A 25,490-nucleotide genomic window follows, 5' to 3' on the forward strand; every position below is an offset into this window, starting at 1 on the left:
ATGCCGGGCGGAAGTGTGTGCGCCGCGGGCCGCCTTGGTTACCGCGTTCTCCGCCCTTCGCTACGTCATCGCTCCGAGCCCGCGATCCGCTGCCCGCTTGGGCGCCGCCCGAGACCGTGGGGCTCCGGTTGCCGCCCCCTCAGGTAAGGCCTTTTCCTCAGCCTTCGTCCCTTTTTTCCGAGCTCCTTCTGTCTTCTTGCCCCTTTGGTTGCTCTGAAAGCGCTGCGCGGGTTCCACTGCCTCCTCTGCTTTTCGGACCCCGCGATTGCCATACTAACCCCAGCGAGGTAGGGGGGGTCTGGTGCCATCGTCTTGGCGACGGAGGAGGTGTTTCTCCCTTCCTGGGCCACGTGGTGCCCCTAGGCGCTGGTATCCGTGATTCCTGAAGAGAGGAGGGAATGCTGGTTGATCCCGACGAGCGGGGGTTTGGACGGCAGCCTGGTTTAAGCAAGGGGTAGGGAGAGGCAGAAGACAGGAGTAGGCAGGCCTGGAGGGGTGGGGCTGGGGTCAGTGTGCACGGCGTGTGAACCCTGGGCGGTGACAGTGGAGAAAGATGTCTTGGGCCCTGCCCCTGAACCAGGAGCCACCATGTTGGTGATACCCCCCGGACTGAGCGAGGAGGAGGAGGCTCTGCAGAAGAAATTCAACAAACTCAAGAAAAAGGTGAGGGAGTGTGTGCGGGTATGACCCAAACTTTCAAAGACTCTACACTGAGAACACCTGGGGTGAGTGTGCGGGGATGGGGGGGGGTGGGGATTCAGCTAGCTCATACCTGGACACATACCACCTCTCAGTGTAGCTTCAGGAATGGACCTTCTCAAGTGTGTACTTTCTTTTCTCTCTTTTCTATGCAGTCTGCCATGGAGTTGTCTTCCTTTTCCGTGGCTTTTAGTACCACCTAAGAGCTGGCGATCCCAAGCTTGGTTTTTCCAGTTCCATCTAGTGTTTTACTGATAACTTTCACATATCCAAAATTGAAGCTATCATCTTGTCTGTTCTAAACTTGGTCTTCCAAATAGGGCTGACTACATTTACTTCTCCCACGTGTTTGGAATGAAAATCTTATCTCTGTCGTCTGCTCAATTTGCATAGCCAAACATTTGCCAAGTCGTCTTGATTCTTCCCTTGAAGTAATTTCTTCCGTTTACTTTTTCCTCTGTATTCCCTAGATCAGGTCTTTGCTGATGCTCACCTAGCCTGTCGTAATGGTCTCTCAACAAGTTTCTTTTATTGGACAGACTTCTTCACTCCTATTAAAATGGTGCATTGAAAACACATAACACTGTCCTTCTTTTTCTCAAAACCCAGTGGTTTCACGTTGTCTATAAAACAAAGCCTTAATCAGGCATCCCTTTCTATAGAACTATTCCTTGATCCCAAAACATGCATTCCCAAAGCTTTCTTATCTCTGCATCTTTGCCACCCTGTTTTCTTTGTCTAAAATGCCCTTTCTTCTCAGTCTGTGTTATGCAGATTGTATCCACGACCCAGTTAAATAACCATTTGGCATCAGAAAAATCTTACTTGCTCTCAGCTACAATCTGCACTTATGATCAGTCTTGAAAATTCAACCTAGTCATCTTATTTCTCCGACTGTAAGCCTCTTGAGGGGAGGATCTATGTCTCATAGTTTTGCATATCCCTGTTTCAAAGCAATGGTGTGTTCTTATTAAACATATAGGGGTGGATGGATGAAGTCTCTAATAAGGCACGGAGGCTTATACTTAAGTGCAGCTTATATCCGGGGGCTCTGCTCTATGATTGAATGCCTTGTTTTCAACTTGAAAAACATGAGACTGTGGAAAGCCTCTGGAGGCCATGGTTTGGATAGATTAGGTATGGCTGGCTTTGTAGATGATCTGGAGGACTATGTGAGAGGCAGGGCAGCCTCAATGTACCACTCCAGGGGCACCATTTGCATTATTTTCTCTCAGAAAGGTGTCCCCGGAGTGATGTGCTCAGGGGCCTTGGGAGAGGACCTGGCCAGGGATTGGCCCTCACCAACTCCTCTCTTCTCACTCTTGTTCTCAGAAAAAGGCATTGCTGGCTCTGAAGAAGCAAAGCAGCAGCAGCACAGCCAGCCAAGGCGGTGTCAAACGCTGTGAGTGACAGGGGAGGCGGGGATAGACTGGAAGTGAGCAGCACGGGCTGACCTCTGTCACAGCCTGGCCAACATAATGCCTCTTTCCCTCGCCACTCCAGCACTGTCAGAGCAGCCTGTGGTGGACACAGCCACGGCAACAGAGCAGGCAAAGCAGCTGGTGAAGTCAGGAGCCATCAGTGCCATCAAGGCTGAGACCAAGAACTCAGGCTTCAAACGTTCTCGGACCCTAGAGGGGAAGTTAAAGGTGAGCACAGGCAGAAAGATTGTTCAGGGACTCCTTGACTTCAGAGGGCATCCTTCCAAGTTGGAATGGAGGTAAGTTTAGGGGGAAAGTAACGCCAGTTTAATCATGGGTAAGTTGCCATACCATTCTGAGCTTCAGGTTTCTTATCTGTAAAATGAAGAAACTGGATGACTCCTAGATTCTCCTCCGTTTTACGCATTCTGTGACTCTAATCCATCATATAGAAGAGCTCCTGGATTGTGTTGCTCTGAGGAGTTGAACAGGCTGAGAATGTCATCAGGTTTAAGACATCTTTAAGTAAACTAACTGCTTTAAGTGTGTATTAAATCTTTTATGTGAAAGGAAATAAAAGAAAAAAAAGATAGGCCAGGGGAGCCAAGAAGAGGGCGAGGGAAGAGGAACTCCTTCTGCCCCGTGGTTAGGCAGCCTCCTGCTCCCCCACTGAGGTGGGTCTCTACCATCTTCCCAGGACCCTGAGAAGGGGCCAGTCCCCACTTTCCAACCGTTCCAGAGGAGCATATCTGCCGATGATGATCTGCAGGAGGTAATGGTTTCCAGTTGTCTGTCTCTGAGGGGCTGGGGATTGAGAAAAATGAGAAACCCACATATTTGGGACCACATGCCAGCAACTAGGACTCATCTTAACTGTCCTTGGTTTCCTTTTCAGTCGTCTAGACGTCCACAGAGGAAATCTCTGTATGAGAGGTTAGAGAAAGATAGGACTGGGTCCCATTGGCGGGGGGCGGGGGTGAGGGGATTGCCTGGGTCCTTAGGAGGTTTGGGACTGGAGTGGGAGGAGCTGGGGCTACAGAGGGATTGTTGAGTCTCCCCAGGCTCTGGGAAGACAAGGTAGAGGCCCCCTTTGATCCTCATTGTCTGCCTCTCCCCAGCTTTGTGTCTTCCAGTGATCGGCTTCGGGAACTGGGGCCAGATGGAGAAGAGGCAGAGGGCCCAGGGGCTGGTGATGCCCCCCCTCGAAGCTTTGACTGGGGCTACGAAGAACGTGGCGGTGCCCGCTCCTCAGCCTCCCCTCCCCGAAGCCGCAGCCGGGACCGCAGCCGTGAGCGGAACCGGGACAGAGACCGGGAACGGGATCGAGACCGGGAGCGGGAGCGGGACAGAGACCGCGATCGAGACCGGGACAGGGACCGGGACCGAGACCGGGACAGGGACCGGGACCGAGAGGGCCCTTTCCGCAGTGAGTGAGCTTGGCTGGTGGGAAAGTGACTTCAGATGAGGTTTAGGTGGGTCCTACTAAACTGGACTCTTAAAGTGGAGGGTGAGCTAGACTATGTCTCGTTACTGATTTCTGTCCTGTAGGGTCGGACTCGTTCCCTGAACGCCGGGCCCCTCGGAAGGGGAACACTCTCTATGTGTATGGGGAAGACATGACACCCACCCTCCTCCGTGGGGCCTTCTCTCCCTTTGGAAACATCATTGACCTCTCCATGGACCCACCCAGAAAGTAAGGATGACAGTGGGGCAGGATGATAGTCCTTGGAGGACCTGGGGTATGAGACCTGAGGGCGGAAGCTAGCCTGTCTCCACAGCCTATAACACTGGGTTTGATTGGGTCCCGAGGAGCCCATAGGCCCTCTACTGACCCTGTGTTTTCTCATCCCAGCTGTGCCTTCGTCACCTATGAAAAGATGGAGTCAGCAGATCAGGCCGTTGCTGAGGTTGGGACTTCCCAGATCTGTTCTTCCCATCCCTCCTGCCATCCTTATATTTTCTTTCTAAAATACTGGGAGCCAGGAGGAAGTCATTTCCTCTTGACAGAGACGGTCTCTCCCTATTTACGCAGGAAACCTTGCATTCTCAAGTCCCTACTTAGTCTGTTCCTAGGATGGCAACTCCTGGAAATTCTCCTTTGGTTTGTCTATAATGTTTCCCCCCATCCTCTGCCCCCTCCCCTCTTCTGCCCCAGCTCAACGGGACCCAAGTGGAGTCCGTACAGCTCAAAGTCAGCATTGCCCGAAAACAGCCCATGCTGGACGCTGCCACTGGCAAGTCTGTCTGGGGCTCCCTGGGTAAGAATGGGATTCTTCCTCTCTCATTCTGTCCCCTACAGCTCACCCCTTTTTGTTCCCCTGCATGTCCCTGGGTTCTGTAGAGGTGATAGAGGCCTGGATTTGTGTGACAGCTGTGGGGATTGGAAGGAGAATCGTCAGGCCTTCTGTCAGTTAGAAGTAGGAGAAGGAGAGAAAAGTATTGAAAACAGTTTCCAAGGCACTGACTGGAACGGGGAAAAAGTGGAAGTGACTGAGGTTGGTGAAGAAGGTGAGCATCTCATGCGGCCTTATTCATTTTGAGATACAGTATAGTTGGTTTTATAAAATAAGCCTTTGAAATTAGGGATATGGAACTCAGGTGTGAGGTGAGGCATGAAAATGTAGACTAGAGTCATCTGTATCACGGGGTAGCTGCAAAACGATAGTGTTGGCAGGGGAGACTGAATTTCAAGAGAAAATGAACCGGGACTGGGCTTGAGGAATAATCAGAGGATATGATGGGAAGCTGGGCTGCGTTCCTCATGCCCCACACGTCCCCAGCCATCCTGACTTGTTAGGCTGAAGTTGAGGATGCTGCAAAGGAGACAGAAGGAGAGATCATGGGGCCGGGAGCAGCACCCGAGGGGCCTGGGTCATTGCAGCCAAAGGATACAAGCTTTGAGAAAGAGGAAGTGATCAGCGGAGTCAAGATACAAAGCTCCAAGAGAATGGGGGCTTGTATGGGGGGTTCACTCCAGGCCCAGAGTGGCAGGGATGGAATCCTTGGAGGTGGGGTGAAGAGAGGGACACACCGGGGGTAGGGAGGAAAGAGGAAGGGGAAGAGACGGCTCGAGGGAGAATGCTGAGGGCCAAAGCTACACCCAGAATGAGTTCTCCTGATGGAGTGAATAACCCGTTTTACCTGAAATAGATTTTCGTGTAAAGGAGTGGGCACAAGGGAGTTCAGAGCAAGAGTGGCCCTCTGTACAAGAAGGAACCAAAAAGGACCAGCACGTTAACAAAGGACTATAGAGATTTTCTAATTTTTTAATTTTTGGTGTACTGACTGAAAGTTGTGGGTTAACATTATTTACACATCTCAACAATAACATATGGGGTTTTTCTAAGAACAAAACACTCATTACGGTATTTGCATGTGCCATGATAACAGTGTACACTCTTTTTTGCTGGGGCCATGGGTTGGTAGCCACTGGCCTAAGGGGGCTAAAGGTATTAATAGAAAGGCCATCCCGGCCACCAGAGGGCAGCATGGAAACTGGGCATCCAAGGGCCAGAGGCTAGAGTTGAGGTGGTCAAACTCTGGGCCTCAGGTCTCATCAGTGCCCTCCTTCAGACCTTAATGAATACTCTCCTCCCTCCCTAGCTGTCCAGAATAGCCCTAAGGGTTGCCACCGGGACAAGAGGACCCAGATTGTCTACAGTGATGACGTCTATAAGGAAAACCTTGTGGACGGCTTCTAGGGAGTGGAGCTGGATTCCGTGTGCCTCATCTGCCCCAACGCTGGTCTCAGTAAAACACTGAGGTGGAAGCTCACACATCTCCCTCAGCCTCTGGTTTTTCAGCACTTGGGATTGGGGTTGAGCCTTTAAAAACGGCTGTTAGATTTGATCTCAGTTGTAACAACATGGTCAGTGCACGCTCCCTGCTCCTTTACCCCAAAAGGATCTTGAACACAGGTGTTGTCGTAGTTGTTTTAATTTGCTCTCATGCCCCTTTCCAACAGGAAACCCCTTATAGAAAACCCAGATCCTCATCTTGGAGTTTTTCCTTGAGCCAGGGCAGCACTTGGTAGAGGTTGATGTGAAAGTCTCGGGCGTAAGCAGGTACCTGTTGCTGCCGCTTGCAGACATCCACAACGCCCCAGCTGATCACACCAACCTGGAGAGGGCGAGGGGGTCCCAGGAACCATTTGGTAGAATTCCTTCCTAATCCCAGGGAGCACAGCTACTCCCAGCTGCATCTGAGCTGACCTGGGAGGATTAGACTAGGGGCCCAGCTCGGTCCTTTCCCCTGGCACACAGATCAGACACACAGCCCTAAGTTGGCCAGTTCAAGGAGAAGTCCAAAGGTGAGGCAGGCTCCACCCTCCCCTTTCCAGCCACATGCAGTGAGCTTTCCTGCTTTGGGGGCCGTGCTGACCACTTGGCATCTCCCCACAGAGAGGAAAGGGGAAACTCACTTGAATGAAGCGACTCTTCTTGTGAATAATCAGGGGACCACCAGAATCACCTGCAGGGAGGGAGAAGCTGTAGGGGAAAAGACTCTTGGGCCTCAGGAACTTAGATCACAACCAAAGAGCCTTCTCTCACCTTTGCAAGTGTTGGGGTCAGCATAGGGAGCCACCCCTCCGGTGCAAAGGAACCTGGGGGTGACTACCTCAGAGACGTCCTTGACTTTGTCATAGCCCGTGGCATGTAGAGCATCCCTCTCACAGCCAGTTTTCTGTAGGTGAGGTGGGGATGCACGCAGGAGAGGAGTGATGAACAAAGCTTGCTTAGGAAGAATTGGGGCGTAAAGGGCCTCAGGATCCCACGTTCCTCACCTTTTCCCCATTCTTGATGTAGACCTCCTTCCGAGTCAGTGTCTTCCTATGATCCTTAGACAACTCAGACACAAACAGAGCTTTGATATCCTTTGCCGGGAGCAGCTCTTGCACTGGACAAATGGACAGACTGGGTCATTTCAGCACTCTCCCTTCCCCCATTGTCCTTGTCCTTTGTCACTCAGCAAATGTTCCTCCACCCCTTCCTGTGAGCTAGAGACTGGGCTGGGCATCACCTCCTCTTCCTGCAGCTCCCTCTCATGCCCCCCTTGTCTCTCAGAACCTCACCCTTATGCTACTCTCCCTGAATATGTCTTACTCTGTTGCCGGCACGTGGTTGACTGTGGAAGCCTCAAAGCTTGATTCGATCCCTCAGTGCAGGGGAGACAAATGGGCCTGTTGAGGAGAGACAGGGAAATTCAGGGATGGTGAACCCTGGACCTGCCCCAGTCTTCCAGCCCTACCTCTCCCAGCCTTTTCTCTTTGGGAACCCACATGGCTCACCTGATGGTCTCACCATACTCGAGCTTCTTCTTGAGCTTGATCAGGGCCACATCATAGTCATAAAATTCAGGAATACCTTTTGCTTTTTTCGCATTGAGGTCGTAGTTTGGGTGAAATAGGACTTCTTCTATCTCCCACTCCTGCTTCTTCCCTCCTGAAGTAGGAGAATGGGTACCTCTAGACCACCCACTTCTCTGTAGGCAGTCTGCTGCCTCCATGTCATCCCTAACTCAAGTCTTCCCCATCCCTAACTGGTCCAGCGTGCAAGGGAAGGGGCTGCGTTGAGGTCAGGTGGAGTGTGGGCTCTTGAAGAGTGGGGGGTACTGCCCAGAGGGCATGACTGAAGCTCAGGATTGATTGGTTGCATCCTTACCCATGCTGACCTTGATTGAGTGTCTCTCGTCATCCACAGTGAAACAGTGTGCCGCTGTCAGCACAAAGTACTCAGACACCACAGCACCCATACAGCTCTCATGTCCCTTCAAAGGACGCTGGGAAGAGAGCGGCAGAGAGAAAGCTCGGCTTTCACAAACAACACCATCTATGAACACTTTGCCCTTCCCCCGACCTTCGTTTCACCCCGACCTCCCCTCCCATAAGTCCCCGCCACCAGGACACTGCACTCACAGTGACTGAGATCTTGGCCTGCCATGGTTGCTTGTGATAGTCAGTACCTTTCTTGTGCTCCCAAACCATGCCACAAAGACCCAGAGTCCGGGTTTCATCTGGCAAGAAAGGAGATTGTACTGAAAGCTGGAACACTTCACTTCCAAATGGCAGCAGCCTTTTGGGGAGGGACACCTACATGTCTATGGGGACCAGATGCCCATAGGAGGAAAGGGAAGGCAGGGGCACTCGTTTCCTTACATTGAGGGCAGGGAACCACTGTGGTATCGTGAAAAGAACAGGGGACAAAGATCAGAGACCTGGATGTTTTCAGGCCCAACTCTTGCTAACTTGCCATTCCTTGACCTCTCTTGGCCCCAGTTTCCACATCTGTAAAACGAGGGACTTAAGAAAGATCTCTGCATCATTCAGAAGTCTGTGATTCTAAGATCAGGGAGTGGGCAGTACCAGGAAGCAAGAATAATGACACGGAGGTAGAGAAGGAGGAATGAGAAAGGACTTCCAGACTGCCAGGGCTTCAGGAGGGGTGGAAGAATGAGTGGCCTTGAGGGGTCTGGGGAGAGCTGAGCTTCCTGACCATCTCCTTATACCCTTCTGATATCTTCCTACCAAGCATTTGTATGAAAACATCCTCCAGGTTATCTATGTCCTTGAGTTTGAACACGTGTTGCTCTTTATCCTTCTTGGAAGCCAAAGCATTGATGTTGTCTTGGTCCACCAGAGGCCCAACCCCGAACACATAGATGTCTGAGAGAGAAAAAGGGAGAGTGAGGGTCCAGGCCCTGGGGGGCAGGAGCTAAGAAAGTGGGGTGCTGAGTCCTAGGCAACAAAACTCACCCAGATAATCCTCCCTGGGGTTTTTGCGATTTCTACCAATGTCCAGCAAGTCCCGGATATCGTGAATGACAGAGACTGGATCCCCACCCATGTTGTGCAAGCCTGCAGGAGAGACCAGGACCATGAAGGTGGGAGACAAGGAAGGAAGAGGGTCAAGGAAGATAAACTGGCTGGAAGGAGTGACATATATGGCTGAGTGAGCAGGGTGGGGAGGAGATGGACGTGAGAGACGGTGTAGAGAAGGGTCCCTCCTCATAAAGGTTCACAGGAAGAGCAGCACTCAGGCCCCCAACCGTGAGTCCAGTGTTACACGTGGACTTCAGGGCCACATGCTGGTTTGAGAGGGTGGGGAGTCAGAGGCAGGAGAAAGGTCCCTCTGACCATCAGTCATGAGGATGATGACGTGGCGGGTGCGGTTCCAGGCTTCAGGGAGGTTGTGCACTTCCCTGCTCATCATGTTGTATAATTCCAGGAGAGCCTTCTTGGTGTTAGTCCCTGCCTTCAACTTGTGGTCTGTGGAAAGGGAAGAAATCATCACCTCACCTGGACTTCCAAGCCACCCTTGACCCCAGAGGCCTAGCAGCAACTGAGATCCACATCTGTCAGCTTTTTGAGTTAACTGTCACCCCACTGACTTCCCTTTGACAACAAAGTGACCATCTCAGTTCCAAAGGGTTCCCACCAACCCCCATTTTCCAATGACCCTGCCGCCCATCCATGGATTAAAAAGTAGCCCTTCTTGTCTCACTGCCCTCCCCACAACGCTCCTGAAACTTCGGACCCCTCTGACCCCAGAGTGAACCTCCCACCATTCCCTTCCTTGACTTCTGACCTTCGTAGTTGATTTGGTTGAGCTGCTCTGTGACCCAGTCTGCATCGCTGCTCTTTTCGTTAGACACTCTGATCAAAACTTTGGGGTCTGTGGCATATGTCACTAGACCATATTTTGGCCTCACCCCATAACTTGCCACCTGTGGGTGAGGGGAGCAAGGGGTCATGGCATTGAAAGTAGAATATATGGCTGGGAGAATTCAGCAGCTTTGCTGGGACAGACAGGGAAGGGCTCAAGGACTGACTCATCACCCTGGGGTTCATGGAGGAGTCTGGGTTAAAGATCAAGGAAGTACTTCAAGTAAAAGGAAAAGAAGACAGAATAGGACCTGGAGATTTTCTGGGACCCTGTGGCTCAGAGGGGCTGGGAGCACCAGGGAGCTAGTCCTGGCAGGGCAGTGAGGTCCATCCAGGGTCCCCACATTCAGGGGGAGGGGGCCCCACCTTCTCAATGAAGTTGCTGAGACAATTCTTGGCCCCTGTGAAGTTGCGGGACCCAATGCTGTCTGATCCATCCAGCACCAGGTAGATGTTCATGGAGCCCGAGGGGTCCAGGATAATCTTCCTCTTCTGTTGTTCCCCTGGGTGCCACCAGAGAGACTCAGGCTCCAGGATGCATGGTTCTCCTGCCCCTTCTCCATCCTCCCCCCACCCCCGATTCCCCGCCCTGCCTCCCCTCTCTGTCTTCAAACCTGGGCTGTGCCCATCCTCAGCATCAACTCCTTCTATGGTCTCTGTCAGAGAAGACAGGAAGGCTTCGGCCACCTCTGCAGGGGTATCGTACATAAAGGAGTCTGGGAGAAGTCAGAAAGCAGGTCAAATGTCTGGGAGGGTCAGGGACACAGTGATGAGAGATGGTGGGTTTCCAGGGTGGGAAGGGCTCAGAAGTTCTTCGGGGAGGTTTAGAAGTGAGGAAGGAGCTGGGTTGCAGTAGGGGGAGAAGGCAGTGCTCTGGTGTGGGGATGTGAGGATGGGAGAGCAGGATCTGACGTGAGGGTACAGATGAAGGGTCACCTTGGCAAGAAGGCTCCGTTCCACTCCAAGAGCCACCTTCCTGACATGTTCGCCGCTGGGAGCCACGTAGAGTGAGCCCCCGGCTGCAGTAGTAGGTGACACTGTCTTCAAGGCGGTACTGGCTGCCCACCTTCCTTGTGCCAATGGGGATGCCCGGGTTCAGGCAGTACCCCGCTGCAGAAGCATGAGACATGGAGGTAAGGGCCAAAGCCTGAGGCCCGAAGGGCAAGGTAGAGCACAAGGGCTATGGTACCAGTTCCTCAGGCTGAGGGTGGTCAGGAAGAAGGTACTGTCGTGGGAAAAGGGGATGCTTCTCACCTCCATCATCACAGATGGCCGTTTCCCCGTCCCACCGACCAGTCACTTGGCAGGTGCGATTGACAGAGCCCCGGAGATTGTAACCATCATAACAGCGGAAAGAGATCTCGTCACTCAAATTGTAGTAGGGGGCCCGGGGCCAGTATTCCCCGTTCTCAAAGTCCTGTGGTCTGGGACAGCGAATTGCTTTGGGGGAGGAGAACAGGTAGAAGTTACTGAGACGGAAGGGCTGCCCTTTAGGATATCCCTCCTGGTCTCAGGGACCCTGTCACTGAGAAACAGCGCCTTCTCGGTCCTACAGGATCAGCTACTACCCTTGACCCCTGGAGGGTACCTCAACCCATGAGGAATCCTGCCACTCCCCCCTCCCCATTTCTGAGTGTTCCTTGAACTGCCAGGGCTGCCTGACACGGGGTAAACGCTTAGTAAAGGTTAGCTCCCCTTCATTCTCCCTCCATCCCACCTCCAGCCCTTGCTCATCTCCTACCCTTGCTCAGCCCAACTTGTCAGCCTGCCTGGTCTCCACACAAGTCTAATCTTATCCAAGTCTGGACCTTGGCCACCACCTGCTCCGTCCCTCCGCTGGCCCATGCCCATCCTCACTGCCCTCCAACCTTTGCATTCGGCCCTCTTGACAATCTTTTTGTCTTGGGTCTGCAGGGTGCTCCAGGATCCCGTGGATCTGCAGGTACGAATCTGCACAGGGTATGGGTAGAAGCCAGAAGGACACAAGTACTCCAGTGACTGGCCCGCCTTGAGAAGCCGGAAGGAGCCACCTTTGATCTCTACTCCCTCCAGAGAGCAGGGGCTTTGGGGCCCGGCCTCAGGCAATGGCGTCATGCTCACACCTAAAGAGAAAGGCTGGTGAAGCCCAGCCTCACAAGGCCAAGGACGGATCCTGGGGGCAACAGGGGTGGGGGGATGGGGGCTGTGACCTCACTTACCTCCACACAAGAGACCCAGGATCAAGGGTACCAGGCAGAGTTGGGGGCTGCAATTGCTCCCCATGGTGACGGAAGACAGGAGAGAAACTGGGGCTGGTGGCAGGATGGCCTCTCCTGGCTTCTGCTGCGTGTCTGCTTGGCTCGATGTCCAAGCTGAAACTCCAGACCTGAGCCTGGTCACGCTCCCTTCCCCTGCCCCCACAGCCTCCAGCCTTTTATGCAATCTGTGTTCTGGCACCTGCTGTTCGCGCCACGCACCCTACCCACATCACTTCCCGGAATGTCCAAGCGGGAGGGCCCCACTGAGCTGCCAATCAAGGAAACAGAAACTGCAAAACCCCACCTTTTGCTGCCCAAGGTCCAGGACTCTGCCTGTCAACACCTCCTCTCAGCTCCAGTTCCTCCCCAACAAGCCCAGACCTCCCCCTTGGGGACTAGATATAAGGCCCTCACTGGCTCCCCTGTTGACTCTGTTATGGAGCAGAGTCCAGCCATTGTTTGTCCAGCAGGGTCTCTGACCTGCCTTCTTGCCGTTCCTGGAATCATTCTGGCCTCTCTCTCCCCCCAGGCCAGCCCCCAGGCAGAGGCACAGACAGATGTGGAAATCATTGATTTTTATTAATTTCATAACCGGGTAATTCCCTGTGAAAGTGGAAGGAGAGTGAGGTAAGTAAAGCAGAGGGTGGGGTCCTCACTGGCAGGAGAACCAGGGGTTCCCCAGCGTGGATGTGCCGCTGCTTCGGGATCCTGGAAGCAGGGATGCGCTCAGAGCAAGGCGTGCGGATGGGTCATGGAGGCTGAGGGTGGACATTCGGTGGTAGGAGACGGGAGAGATAGCGGGTCCTGGCGGGACAGCAAAGGGCTCAGTGGCCATGATCAGAGGGGTAAAAAGTTCAGGACGCCCTCCAGGTGCTGTCTCAGCCAGGGCTGCAGGTGGAAGAGACTGATGTGGAAATCTCGTGGTGGTGGGACCCTGCCACGGGGCGCGCTTTTGCGGGAGTTCTTGTCAGAGCTGCCACAGGGGTTGTAGAGACCCCAGCTCACCAGGCCCACCTGGAAGAAGGAGAGGTTGGGGTGGGGACGCTGCCCCGGTCCCAGCCCCAAGCCCCAACCTCCTTAGTTCCTTCCAAGTCCTGCCTCGTGCCTCCACAAGGCCAAGATCATGTAACTCCAGTCCTGTGAGCTTCCCCCCTCTCTCCTCACCTGAAAAAACCTGAATCTCCGCTCAAGGAAAACTGCTCCCCCAGATTCTCCTGCCAGAAAGGAGGGACAAGAGACTGTCATCCTGACTCTCATCACTGCATCAGGGCGGTGCACCGGTGTCCTGGCATGCAAGCCGGCCAGAGAGACACAGGTGGCCTTCCCCTCAGGAGTCCAGACTCCAGGGTGGGGACTGGGGGTGAGAAGTGGGTGGGGGGCTCACCCTTGCAGGGATTGTCATCCCCCTGCATCCCACTGCATAGGAACTGGTCTGTCACCACCTCTCTGACATCCTTCAAGTTGGGGAACGTGGTTTTGTCTTGGGAGACGACCTTGACACAGTTTGTCCACTGCAGTAGGGGTGGAATAGGACAGAAGGATGGAGTGAGCAGGCCCAGGGGACACCTGGCAGTGCAGCTCGGCCGGGAGGAGGGGTGACTTGGAGTCAGATGGAGAAAGCAGTCAGAGCTAGGGGATGAAGAGAGACGTTCCGGGAGTTGCCACAGGGGGATCCCCTCCCCCCACAGCATACTGGACCCGAGACCCTCACCTCCGACCCTGTCTTGAGGTTAACGTTCAGCTTGTTCCCATTCAAAGCCACGAAATGAGCAGGAATGCTCAATTTGTTCAGAAGTTCACTCTCTACAGTCAAGGAAAAGGATGTTAGTGCCGGTCCCTTTACCCAGCATCCAGACTCCCGACTTGGGAACTGCAGCACAGCCCATGTCATCAACCCCCAAGCCCTGATCCCAGTTCTTCATGCACCCTAAGCCCAGCGCTCACCGTGGTCTCTGCAGGTGCTGCCTGGAAGTCTCCGCAGAGCCAGATTGGCCCCCACCGTGCAGGGAAGGCAGATAGGCCTGAGGAGAAGGACAAGGGTCACAGAGGCCCATCCTTGGTGTCCCCTCCTCCAGCGCTCCCCAGAGCACTCTCATCCAGAGGGCACCCTCCCATCCCAGACTCCGGCACCTGGCGTGGGTGGACATCTTCACTTTCTGGGCCAGCTTTAGCAGAGCTATGTCATCGCCATAGAACTCCGGGATTCCCTGATTCTTCTTGGCAAAGACATTGAACCCCGAGGAGATCACCGCCTTCTCAATTTGGAATTCTTTGCCCCACTGGGAGTTGGGATCCCCTGGAAACAATGTGGCAGATTAGGCTGTACCAGGGCTGCTGAAGGGGCCAGAGGCTAGGGACAAGAGGTGGGAGCTCTGCCCACGGGGTCGGGAAGCGGATGCAGGCCCTTCCTTACCCACGCTGACCCTCCACAGGGAGTGGTCCTCGGCGTTGCGGAAGCAGTGAGCGGCTGTCAGGACCCACTGGTCCGAGATGAGGGCCCCTCGGCAGGTCTCCTGGCTCTTGGGCTGCAGGGGAACAGGTGATCTTCAGGCACTGCTGTGTCTCTGGCTCATGGCCGCTGTCACCTCTGGGATCCAAGCCCCATCCCTCCTTCCTGGTACCTTAATAGTGACATGCCAGGGTGTCCGCTCCTGGGCAGAGGCATTGGCAGACATGTTCCCTACCCCACAGATGGTGTCCGTGAGCTGGGAGACATCTGTGGGTGTGAGGAGCAGATGGTGAAGGAGGCTGGGGAGGGACACTGTGAGCGGTGCCCTTGGCCGGCTCCACACTGGCCACAGCGCTCTGGAGGGGGCGAAGCACACTCACCCAGCATGTGCTCAAAGACCTGGCTCAGAGCCTTCACGTCCTTCAGAATGAAGGCGTGCCTCTCGCCATCCTTCTTGGACCCCAGCTCGTTCAGTTCTCTCCAGTCCACATCCAGGTTGCCCACGCCGATGGCATAGATGTCTGATGGAGAGGAAATCACCAGAATCTTGTGGCTGAGGGGCTACTCCGTGACAGAAGACTGTAATTTTGACCTCGCTGCATCCTACAAAGCCCTACATGAGCGGGATCGCCCGCCCTCCCCCCACTACCTACCTCATTCCCTACCACTCCTCCCCCTTCACTCTCTTCCAGCCACATGGCCTCCTTGAAGTTCCTCAAATTGACAGGCACACTCCCCCCTCAGGGCCTTTGCATGAACTGTGTCTCTGCCTGGTTCACTCCTCCTCCCAGACTTCTACATGCCTCACTTTCTTACCTTTTTAAGTTTTGACTCACATGTCACCATCTCAGGGAGGCCTTCCCTGCCCTCCTTGTGTAAAACTGCAATGCCCCAGACACTTCGATTCCTTCCCTGCTTCATTTTATACCTTAGCACGTGTCACTATCTACCGTGCCATATGGTTTCCTCATTTATTTTGTTTGATGCCTAGTGTGGGTAGAATTGTGTCTCCCCAAAAGATATGTTCAAGTCCTAACCCCCAGGACCTGTGAATATGCCCTTGTTTGGATATAGTGTCTTTGTGGATATAATCAGTTAAAATGAGGCCACACTGGATGGAGGCGGGGGTGGGGAGGGGTGGATAATCTGATGCCTTTATAACAATAGAGGAATCTGGACACAAACACAGAGAGAGAGAAAACCGTGTGACAACACAGAGATACACTCAGGAAAGAAGGTGATGTGAAGACAGAGGCAAAGATTGAGTGATCCGGGACTTCCCTGGTGGTGCTGTGGTTAAGAATCCGCCTACCGATGCAAGGGACATGGGTTCGAGCCCTGGTCTGGGAAGATCCCACATGCTGCGGAGCAACTAAGCATGTGCGCCACAACTACTGAGCCCGCGCACCTAGAGCCCTTGCTCCACAACAAGAGAAGCCACCGCAATGAGAAGCCCGCGCACCGCAACGAAGAGGAGCCCCCGCTCGCCGCAACTAGAGAAAGCCCGCGCGCAGCAATGAAGACCCAATGCAGCCAAAAATAAATAAAATAAATAAATTTATTTTAAAAAAAGGAAAGATTGAGTGATCCTACAACAAGCCAAGGAGTGCCTGGGGCCACCAGAAGCTGGACATGGTAAGGAAGGAGTCTTCCCTAGAGCCTCCAGAGGGAGCATAGCCCGGCTGATACCTTGATTTTGGACTTCTGGCCTCCCGAACATGAGAGAATAAATATCTGTTGTTTCAAGCCACCCAAATTTGTATAATTTGTTGCCACAGCCCTAGGAAACTAATACATTGCCCCCTTCCAGAAAGACATCCCCGTGTAACAGGCATTTTCCTCTGTTTTGTTTACAGCTGTATTCTTAGAGTGATGCCTGGCCCAGGAGAGGCTCTCAGTGAGTACTTTCAAATGACTAAATGAATAAAAGGAACTCATGATGTAGCATGGAGGCAAAACTTCAGATCTGGTCTTCCTCTGCAAAATGTCGGCTCTAGGAGAGGGCCCCGGAGCCATCTCGTCCCGCAGGAGAACCTGGGCCCACACAGCCATCCACACCAGCCTCTGAGCCAGCGTGGGTGCCAGTCAGAACTGCCCTGGGGTGGACCACAGAGTCTGGTCTTCTCCCACCCTTTGTACCCCTCATGGGCCTTTTTTGCAGTTATGATGGGAACTGGACAGTTATCACGCCCCACGTGTTTTCTCTATTTCCCTGCAGTTCCTGCCTCTTTTTCATGAGGTGTGTTCAAGCATTTAACTCTGGCCCAGTGACGCTAAGGAGTTAGGGAGTGGAGTTTGTGTTTTGCCTTCCTTAGGCCAGGGTTTTCAAGAGGAATACGCTTACCTCCAAGGGGCAGGTGAAGTGGGTGGCATGAACAGAAATGAGAGGACCCAGGGGTAAAGTAAAACTTGGGGCCTCAAAACCAACTGCCCTCCCTTATCTGGAGCATTTCTCTTTGAAGTTCTTTTCCGGTCAAAGGTCAGTGCCATTTTTGTTTAGTCTGAATTAGAGGAACTGTTCTTTCAGAGACTGCAACTGCCAGAGGCTTAGTTATCTGCACTGCTAAGGGAAGAAAGGCCAGGAACAGTCCCTATAAGGAATCCAGACCTTTTCTTCCTGGAGAGATTTGTGGAACATAAGATGGTGAATGAAAACGACAAGGATGATGATGGTGGTGGCCGCTACTGCACACTGTGTTTGTCTGTGCCAGGCAATGTTTGAGCATTTGCCCTTATCGGCCAGTGAGGTAGGTCCTTGTACTATATCCTTACAAGTAAGGAAACAACCCATGGCCACAGCCAATCAAAGATGAACCCAAGTTTGAAACCACGGGCAGTTTGACTACTCTTCAGTGTGACACTCGGCTGCCTTCATACAGAACAATACAGACTGGGGTCGCGATAGAAATACAGCCAAGATGCTAGAACCCCTGGCTGTGGGCCCTGGGCCCCCTGCAGGGCAGCACAGATGGGGCGGGGACGGAGGCTCACCCAGATAGTCTTTCCTCTTCTGGTTGATGTTCAAGACCTCCTTGATATTGTCAACAGCCACCTTGGGAGAGCCACCCATGTTGGACTTTCCTAGAACAAGGAAGGAAAAGAATCGTCCATCTGGGTGATGTATCACGATTTCCCCCAGCCCTGGAGGAGAAGGGAAGCATTCATCCTGGGAACCTCAACACCTACACTCCCTACTCGAGTTTCAAGATACATTATTTACTGAAGTTCTTTGGCACTGGGCCGGGGGCATCCTACACTTTATCTCATTTGATTCTCATGAAGCCCCAGTAAGTGTGGGTCTACTCATTTGATAGACAAGAAATCTGATTTCTAGAGGAGCCATGTAATTTGGACAAAATCAAGAGATAAATGGCAGAGCCCAGATCCACTAGCCAGTCTGCCCTTCCATCGGTGGACCTCGACATCACTGGTCCAGAGCCACGCCTCCCCATCCAGCTCCCTCTATGTGACCTCCCAGGTAATAACAATAACTAACACTTATAATCATAAAGCACTTTTACACAAAGTACTTAAATTGCTCTTCATAAAAACTGTGTAAGGGGACTTCCCTGGCAGACCAGTGGTTAAGACTCCGTGCTTCCACTGCAGGGGGCGAGGGTTCAATCCCTGGTCAGGGAACTAAGATCCCACATGCCGTGCGGCGCGGCCAAAAAAATTTAAAAAAATAAACAACAACAAAACTGTGTACAGAAAGGAGGGCAGCTTCCATTATCAATAATTGCTGTGGTTGTCATTACCGTCATCATCGACACTATTTCTACTTTATAAATAAGAAACCAAGGCCCGAAGTGGCAGGGAGAGAACCAGAATGCAGGTCTCTGACCCCACATTGCTGCTCCTTCTACCATGCCAGACTCACTCACAGAGACGACGATACCCACCATCTGTCAGAAGGATGATGGCATGTCGGATTTCCTGCCAGGCCGCCGTGTTCATACTGAGCCGTTGCATTTGGTTATTCATCATGATATAGACACAATTTAGGGCCTCGTAGATGTTGGTCCCGGTTCCATTTTCATGGTCTGGAATATGTGAAGGCGAAAAACTCTCTTAGAAACTTCCCACCTACCACCTGGGAGAAGGAAATCACTCTATTTTCCCCAAACACTGGAAATGCATTTATCAATAGATTTGATAAACACAGACTTTTGATATCCGGTTAGAGATTTGGCATCATTGCCCGTTCAGACTTAATTTCCCTTTAGAAATGCTCATTGCATAACCCCACTAAAGGCCATCCTAAAATCCCAAGATTCAAAGATGGGGTTTCCAAAGAAAGTGGGTTGTTTCAGCCATCTGCTACCTACCACCCAGGTAGTTTCCTAATGACATGAGGAGACTATGGAAACCAGACCATGTGGTTCTGGCTTCAGGGAGGAGCCAAAGACCTGCATGATGCATTTGGACATGTAGCACGTGCGAGTAAGCCCGGAGTTGGTAGGAGCTGGGACTCCCCGACCGTGAACCTGACTTGGAAGCCACCCCACCTAAGGAACCTTAGTCCCAGAGCCCTGGGACTTGAGTGCCACCAGGAAGCCTCACTCTCTCTCAAACTTGTCCAGTATCTCTGCAGGCACAGAGAGCTCATCCCCTGCCCCCACTTCCATCACCTTCATTTGATGACATCATACCTTTATAGTGGGTGTTTTCCAGACTGTGGGCCACTTCAGTCACATCCCTGGATTTGTCGTCCAGGACAGACATGATAACTTTGGGCTTTGATGCGAAAGTGATGATGGCGACACTAACCTTGATCTCAAAGCTGAAGATCTGTGAAGGGCAAGTGAGAGGTAGTATGAAAGGCTCCGAAACCAAAGGGGAGTTGGTAAGGGAGCCAGCAAAAGGCCCTGGAGGAGGCAGAGAGCCTGGACAGAGTCTGACATATGCAAGGCCCTTGGAGAGTCCCTTCCTGGGAAACGGTTGCTTGAAGAAGCCAGGAAGGTGACACTTGTTGGTCCTCTCCTCTCTTTGACTGGCTCACTCTTCATTTAATCCTCACCTCAATGCTGTGAAGGGTCGTGATGGTCCCTATTATATAGATGAGGAAGCTGAGGCTTGTTACCTTGCCCCAGATCACACCACTGGTAAGAGGTGGAGGTAGAATTCAAACGTATCGGCCCTTGTCTGTCGAGTTTTGCAGCCTCACGGCTTAGTGAGTTACTTAACTTTACGTCTTAAGAGAGACACTAAGGAGCACAAAAGCTGCCTTCTTTCAAATGTAGCTGGGAGGGAAAACATATATCTACACAAACTATTGTGAAAAGCATAAGTACCAAGCAAAGTCCTGGCAAGGAATCTGAACCAAGTGTTTTCCAAACTCTTCTGTTCATGCACCTCGTCAGTCGAAACATTCTGAGCACGTACCTCAATATAGGTATATGTATTTATAAAGTATACTCATACTTATAAAGTGTATCACTATTTAAATATATTGTACACATTTTAAAACATATAGAAAATATTGAAATTTTAAAAGGAAATTATTAAATATTAAGGTCTTAATTTAAATTACAATCATTCACCATGGATACCAGTATTTTCCTGCCACACGCCAGAGGATTATTTTGGGTACCCCTCTGTGAAGACCACTGTTCTAGATGATGAATTCCTGGAAAGTGGGGTCTCAGCCTTGTTCATCTTTGGGGTCCCCCCACACCCAGAACAGTGCCTGACATAGAGTAGCTACCCCAACAGTGTTTGTGGAATGAAAAATAGGATCCTCTAAATTAAATCTGTGATTCCTGCATGGCATGTGTGTAATCTGGGAAGACTTCTTGGAGGAGGTGGGCTGTGATTGGTATTCTGAGGAGGGGAAGGAGACAGAGACCGTGAGTGCAGGAAGGCTGCTGGTATGTGCGAGCTCCTATTTCCTGACCCTGTCCACCAGGTGGGAGGCGCTCTTCTTGAAGATTTCAAAGTCCTCTTCCTCCACACTCTGAGATGCGTCCAGGAGCACGTAGAGGTTCAGGTGACCGGAGCGCTGGATTTGTATTTTGCGGCCCACGTTTTCTGGAAGAAATGTGGAAGGGGAAGATTCAGACCCCACCTCCTACCCACTCTCTTGCCAAGGCAATCAGGCCCCTCTACCTCCCCTCCAGTCATCTCAGCCCCGCTGAGCCCACCGGAGGCTCCTGGCCCCTCGGAAGCTTGCCCCTCCCCTGCTCCTGCCCAGCACCCTGCCACCCCCACTTCAAGCACTCACCCTTCTTCTTCTGGGTGGGATTGGTAGTTCCAAGTAGGTGGGACAAGGAGGTGCCCAGGGCAGGGGCCACATCCTCGGGAAAGTCGTAAGAGTAGGGCTCTGTGGGGAGAGCCACTGGGGTCAGCTGGGGCCAGGGGTGGGGGCCCAGGAGTCTCAGGAGGGTCAGAGCAGCTACTCACGGCGGCAGATGGGCTCCATCCCACTCCAGACCCCATCATCCTGGCACTCTCGCTCCGCAGACCCCGTCAGCACCAGATTCGAGGAGCAGCGGTAGCTGACCTTGTCCCCAAGGCCGAAGCGAGACCCCGTCCGCACTGCACCCACGGCAATGCCCGGGTTGGGGCAGTGGCTGGCTGTGAGGAACAAAGGAAGATGGAGGTGAGCAGGGACCCGCCTCCTCAGCCTCTGGGTGCTGCTCACACACCCTCTCCCACCAGGCTCTTCCTCCTCTACAGACCCTCAGAGCCTCTGCGGGTCCCTTGGCCTCTCCCTTGGGAGACACCACAGCTGTGCTTCCCAGGTGTGTGGATAGAAAACCTGAAGTAGGGAAAAAGATTTAGAACTCAGTGGCCCAGTTGCCAGCTAAAGCATACCAATCCCAACCCAGGGACTCTGCCTGTATCCGTCCCAGAGCCTCAGGGAAGATGCTGGCTTCCTCAGGGAAGGAGCCCTACCCCTCCACAGAGAATATCTGCAAACAATGAGACATCACTACACACCCGCCAGAACAGCTAAAACTGAAAAGATGGGTAATTCCAAGTGTCAGAGACGATGTGGGACAACCAGAACTGTTACGTTGCTGGAGTGTCAATCAGGAAGCTGTTTGCAGCCTCTTCTGAAAGAAAACATACGCCAGCGTGTGACCCAGTAATTCCACTCCTAGATAATATGCTCAAGAGAAATAAGTGTCTAGTGCACCCAATCACACATAAGGATGTTCATAGAGTTTTACTTATAATAACCAAAAACTGGAAATAACCCAAATGCCCAGCAACAGGAGAATGCATAGATAAAGTGTAATATGTCATGGAACTACAAAGCAATAAAAAATAACAAACTGCTGATACACAGGAAAACATGGATACATCTCACAGGCAGAATGCTGAATAAAGGAAGACAGATGCAAAAGAGCACATTTTGTATGATTCCACTTCTATGAGGTGTAAGAATAAGCTAAACGAATCTGTGGAGACAGAAGTCCGAAGAGTGGTTACCTTGTGGGAGGGGACAGGAAGGAACCTCCTGAGATAATGGACCCTCGGTCTTGGGTGGTGATTACGTGGGTGGATACATGTAAAAGGATACTTGAGGGTATAAAAGTTCATCAAGCTGAATACTTAAGATTTGTATGCTTTAGGTAGTTTAAACCTCAGTTTTCAAATGAATTATATTTATGTTTGAATAAATGGCTAATAATTGTCAAAGAATCAAGGACGTAAATAGGGAGCCAACAGCTGGGCACCAGGTGAGGGTATGGTCCTGCCATCTCGTGGACTCTGAATCTTCTGTATTATGTATTTAGAACTGTGATCCAGGAAGCTTCCAAAGCCCACAGGCAAATGTGGCTCCAGGGAATCCCAGGAACCCCACTTCTGTCAAGCGGAGCCCCCCCATCTTTCACAGGGGCAGTAAGGACCATGACAAAAGTATATGCGGCGCTTAGCACATTCCAGGGACTGTTCCAGATGCAACTCACTTGATCCACACGGCAACCCCATCAGTCAGTACTCTTACCATCCCCATTTTACAGATGTGAAGACTGAGGCACAGAGAGGTTAAATAACCTGCCCAAAGGCTGTCAAAATCAGAGCCGGGCTTGGAACCCAAACTTGCTCCCGAGGCAAGGCACCTAAGAGCAACACTTGATTCCCTTCATCATATCTTCCCTACAATAGCCCAGGGCGTCCAAATACCAATCTAGCTTTGAGGCATTTGGAAAAGCTGGACTGAGTGTTTGGAGCCTTTATGTTGGATCTGAAGCTTAGCACCAACTTCCTTGAGTCAGGATCCCCACAGGCCAGAGATGTGTGATTATAGACCTCAACTGACCAAAATCTAGGAATATGATTTTGGCACCAGAAACACCAGGCCCCTGTCCCCACAGAGGCTCCCTGCACACAGATCTGGCTCCAGGCCTCCTAGGAGACCCCTGCCCCCATGCAGCCATCTGTCAGGGCACTCACCGCCGTTGTCACACACAGCTGTCTCCCCATCCCACATGCCATTGGGGCGACAGTGCCGCACGGGCGAGCCCCGCAGTGTGAAGCCATCCTCACACTCGAAGCTCAGGTTGCCGCCCACAGGGTGGGACCCCAGCCGTGGGGTGTATACGCCGTTCTCAAAGGTAACAGGGGCCGGACAACGAACAGCTGGAGGGAGAGAAGGGCATGAGAATATAAGGATGGAGGGATAACACCTGGGCTGGACACCAACTGGGTGAAGTTCAGCTTGGATGCATGGGAAGAGCCAGCTGGTTGTCAAAATATTAGGTTGATGCCTGTGAAATTGCTACTTTTGGCAGTTGGTTGAATATTGGCAGTTTCACACAGTTGAACCTAATAGATTGAGAAACAGCCACTTCTCTCAGCCCCCTGAGGGCCATGTCCACCCCAGCCCCTCCCCTGGGGTCCTCAGACGTCCCATGAGTGGATAACTAGAGGGGTGACTCCTGGTACAACAGGGGATGCCAGGACCATTCAGCATCCATCCAGAATGGTCAGTACTGTGCAGTTAATTGTTCAGTATTCTAAAAATCATCCCTGGGCTTCCCTGGTGGCACAGTGGCTGAGAATCCGCCTGCCAATGCAGGGGACACGGGTTCAAGCCCTGGTCCGGGAAGATCCCACATACCACGGAGCAACTAAGCCCATGCGTCACAACTACTGAGCCTACGCTCTGGAGCCCGCGAGCCACAACTACTGAAGCCCGTGTGCCTATAGCCTGTGCTCTGCCACAAGAGAAGCCACTGCAACGAGAAGCCCGCGCACCACAAAGAAGAGTAGCCCCCGCTCGCTGCAACTAGAGAAAAGCCCGCGTGCAGCAACTAAGACCCAATGCAGCCAAAAATAAATAAATAAATTTATTAAAAAAAAAAAAAGAATTCGCCTGCCAATGCAGGGGACACGTGTTCCATCCCTGGTCTGGGAAGATCCCACATGCTGCAGAGCAACTAAGTCCGTGCACCACAACTACTGAGCCTGTGCTCTAAAGCCTGCGAGCTACAACTACTGAGCCCGCGTGCCACAACTACTGAAGCCCGTGAGCCTAGAGCCCGTGCTCCACAACAAGCCACCGCAGTTAGAAGCCCGCGCACCACAGCGAAGAGCAGCCCCCGCTCGCCACGACTAGAGAAAGCCCGCGTGCAGCAACTAAGACCCAACTCAGTCAAAAATAAATAAATAAATAAATTTATTTTAAAAAAATCATCCCTGGCTTTGGTACCCCACAATCTACATCAGAGCCTGCCTCCGATGCCTTGCTATTGGGCAGTTGACATTTTCCCACTATTTTGAAAAGCCCTGTGGAAAAGAAGCTTTGCCACCCCATCTAGTCATATTAAGCCCCACCCTGAGCAGACTAAATAGAAGTCCTGGGGTGGCCGCTGGCGGGGAGCCTCACGTTTGCAGACCGCCTTTGTCCGCTGGGTGGATCTCGGGAAATGCCACAGTCCGTTGCTCTTGCATAGGCTTGTCGCCACCGGGTATGGGTAACGGCCCAGGGGGCAGGAGTAGGTGAGGATACTCCCAGGGGCCCAGCCGTTGCTGAGGGTGAAAGTGCCCCCGGAGATATTCACGTTCTGAGGGCAGGAGGGAGTGGTCGTAGCCAAGCCTGTGGGCATGGGGACACGACACAGAAATGGAGAAAAGAAGGAAGGCATGGATAAGAAAAGGAAAGCAGAAGAGACTGTCCATTTCACACATGGAAACTCAATCTGGGTAGCACTGGCCTTGCCCCACAGGACCCCTGCATCCCCCCTCCCCTGCTCCTACCTGGGTACAGGGGCAGCAGGCAAAGGACGGCCATCAGTGGGTCCATGGTGTCTGCCTTAGGGGCACGGAGAGGCAGAGAGCCGGGAGAGGGAAAAGGTCATCTGACTTCCCGAAAACCAGAGCTGGCTCAGCAGCTGCTTTGCCTGCTGCCAGAGAAAGAAAACTAGGGAGTGGCAGAAGGTAGGGGGGATGTTCTCCCATTAGGAGAAAAAATAATCAGGGACTGGGGACTGAGCTGAGGGGGTGAAACTTTCGGTCTGTCTCCCTAATCCTGACACATCCATAGAGTCAGTTGATCTGCACCACAGGCTCTGCACACTGCTCCCCACTTCCACCGCCTCACAGACACAAGTGCACGCATGCTCTTACATGAACAGCCTAAAGCACACAAACCCACAAACCAACCGAGATATTGCAAAACGTTTTATTTAAGTAAAGTTTCAGTTTTCTTTTGGGTTTTCCCAAGTGGATTTTACTTCCTCTAAGTCTAGAGTAGTACTGTCTTCTTGAACATAAACCCCCAAGGGATTAAACTAGAAATTCTTAGAAATTCTTGATACTTAGGAGGATTCACTATCTTTTTCTTCCCTGCAGTCCTTCCGCAGAGAGAATCTAGGGAGAAAAATGAAATCAATATTTAGTTTTAGAGACTGGAAAAATATTGAGAATGTTTTTACGGGAAGTCCAGTAGATAAAATCCCCAACTTATAAAATAAATAAATCTGGGGTTGGTTATTCAAAGGAATGAAAGTATTTTTGGATTTGGGATGTGCCTTGAGATTACAACTTGCCTTTTGTATGAAATGCAGAAA

General features: G+C 52.1%; 3 protein-coding genes across 4 annotated transcripts; 1 reads left to right on the forward strand and 2 right to left on the reverse strand.

The window, feature by feature from the left end:
• Positions 1-9: 9 nt before the first annotated feature.
• On the forward strand, positions 10-6,242 carry NELFE (negative elongation factor complex member E). Of its 2 annotated transcripts, XM_007193928.3 has the most exons (11): positions 10-143; positions 581-663; positions 2,032-2,101; positions 2,203-2,348; positions 2,818-2,892; positions 3,016-3,053; positions 3,239-3,546; positions 3,669-3,813; positions 3,973-4,027; positions 4,276-4,378; positions 5,724-6,242. In XM_007193928.3, the coding sequence occupies exons 2-11, from the start codon at positions 589-591 to the stop codon at positions 5,819-5,821; spliced, it is 1,113 nt and encodes a 370-aa protein (XP_007193990.1). In that variant the 5' UTR covers positions 10-143; positions 581-588; the 3' UTR covers positions 5,822-6,242. The 2 variants fall into 2 exon arrangements, with proteins under 2 accessions (XP_007193990.1, XP_007193987.1); XM_007193925.2 differs by lacking the exon at positions 3,973-4,027.
• CFB (complement factor B) lies at positions 6,039-12,183 on the reverse strand. The gene is made up of 18 exons (XM_007193929.3): positions 11,979-12,183; positions 11,649-11,882; positions 11,035-11,220; positions 10,717-10,890; positions 10,395-10,496; positions 10,147-10,283; positions 9,704-9,842; positions 9,253-9,384; positions 8,872-8,973; positions 8,644-8,781; positions 8,035-8,132; positions 7,781-7,898; positions 7,408-7,561; positions 7,223-7,299; positions 6,904-7,016; positions 6,671-6,803; positions 6,541-6,590; positions 6,039-6,239 (listed from the first exon to the last, which is right to left on the reverse strand). The coding sequence occupies exons 1-18, from the start codon at positions 12,040-12,042 to the stop codon at positions 6,093-6,095; spliced, it is 2,298 nt and encodes a 765-aa protein (XP_007193991.1). The 5' UTR covers positions 12,043-12,183; the 3' UTR covers positions 6,039-6,092.
• Positions 12,184-12,577: 394 nt separating this feature from the next.
• On the reverse strand, positions 12,578-24,983 carry C2 (complement C2). Its single transcript, XM_057555248.1, has 18 exons — positions 24,679-24,983; positions 24,308-24,517; positions 22,873-23,058; positions 20,869-21,042; positions 20,690-20,788; positions 20,363-20,496; positions 19,119-19,257; positions 18,369-18,509; positions 17,458-17,547; positions 14,847-14,987; positions 14,639-14,733; positions 14,431-14,542; positions 14,148-14,313; positions 13,962-14,038; positions 13,729-13,820; positions 13,402-13,528; positions 13,182-13,231; positions 12,578-13,031 (listed from the first exon to the last, which is right to left on the reverse strand). The coding sequence occupies exons 1-18, from the start codon at positions 24,722-24,724 to the stop codon at positions 12,855-12,857; spliced, it is 2,256 nt and encodes a 751-aa protein (XP_057411231.1). The 5' UTR covers positions 24,725-24,983; the 3' UTR covers positions 12,578-12,854.
• Between the last annotated feature and the right edge of the window lie 507 nt (positions 24,984-25,490).

Source organism: Balaenoptera acutorostrata, chromosome 10, assembly GCF_949987535.1.
Source record: "Balaenoptera acutorostrata chromosome 10, mBalAcu1.1, whole genome shotgun sequence".
Taxonomy (NCBI): domain Eukaryota; kingdom Metazoa; phylum Chordata; class Mammalia; order Artiodactyla; family Balaenopteridae; genus Balaenoptera; species Balaenoptera acutorostrata.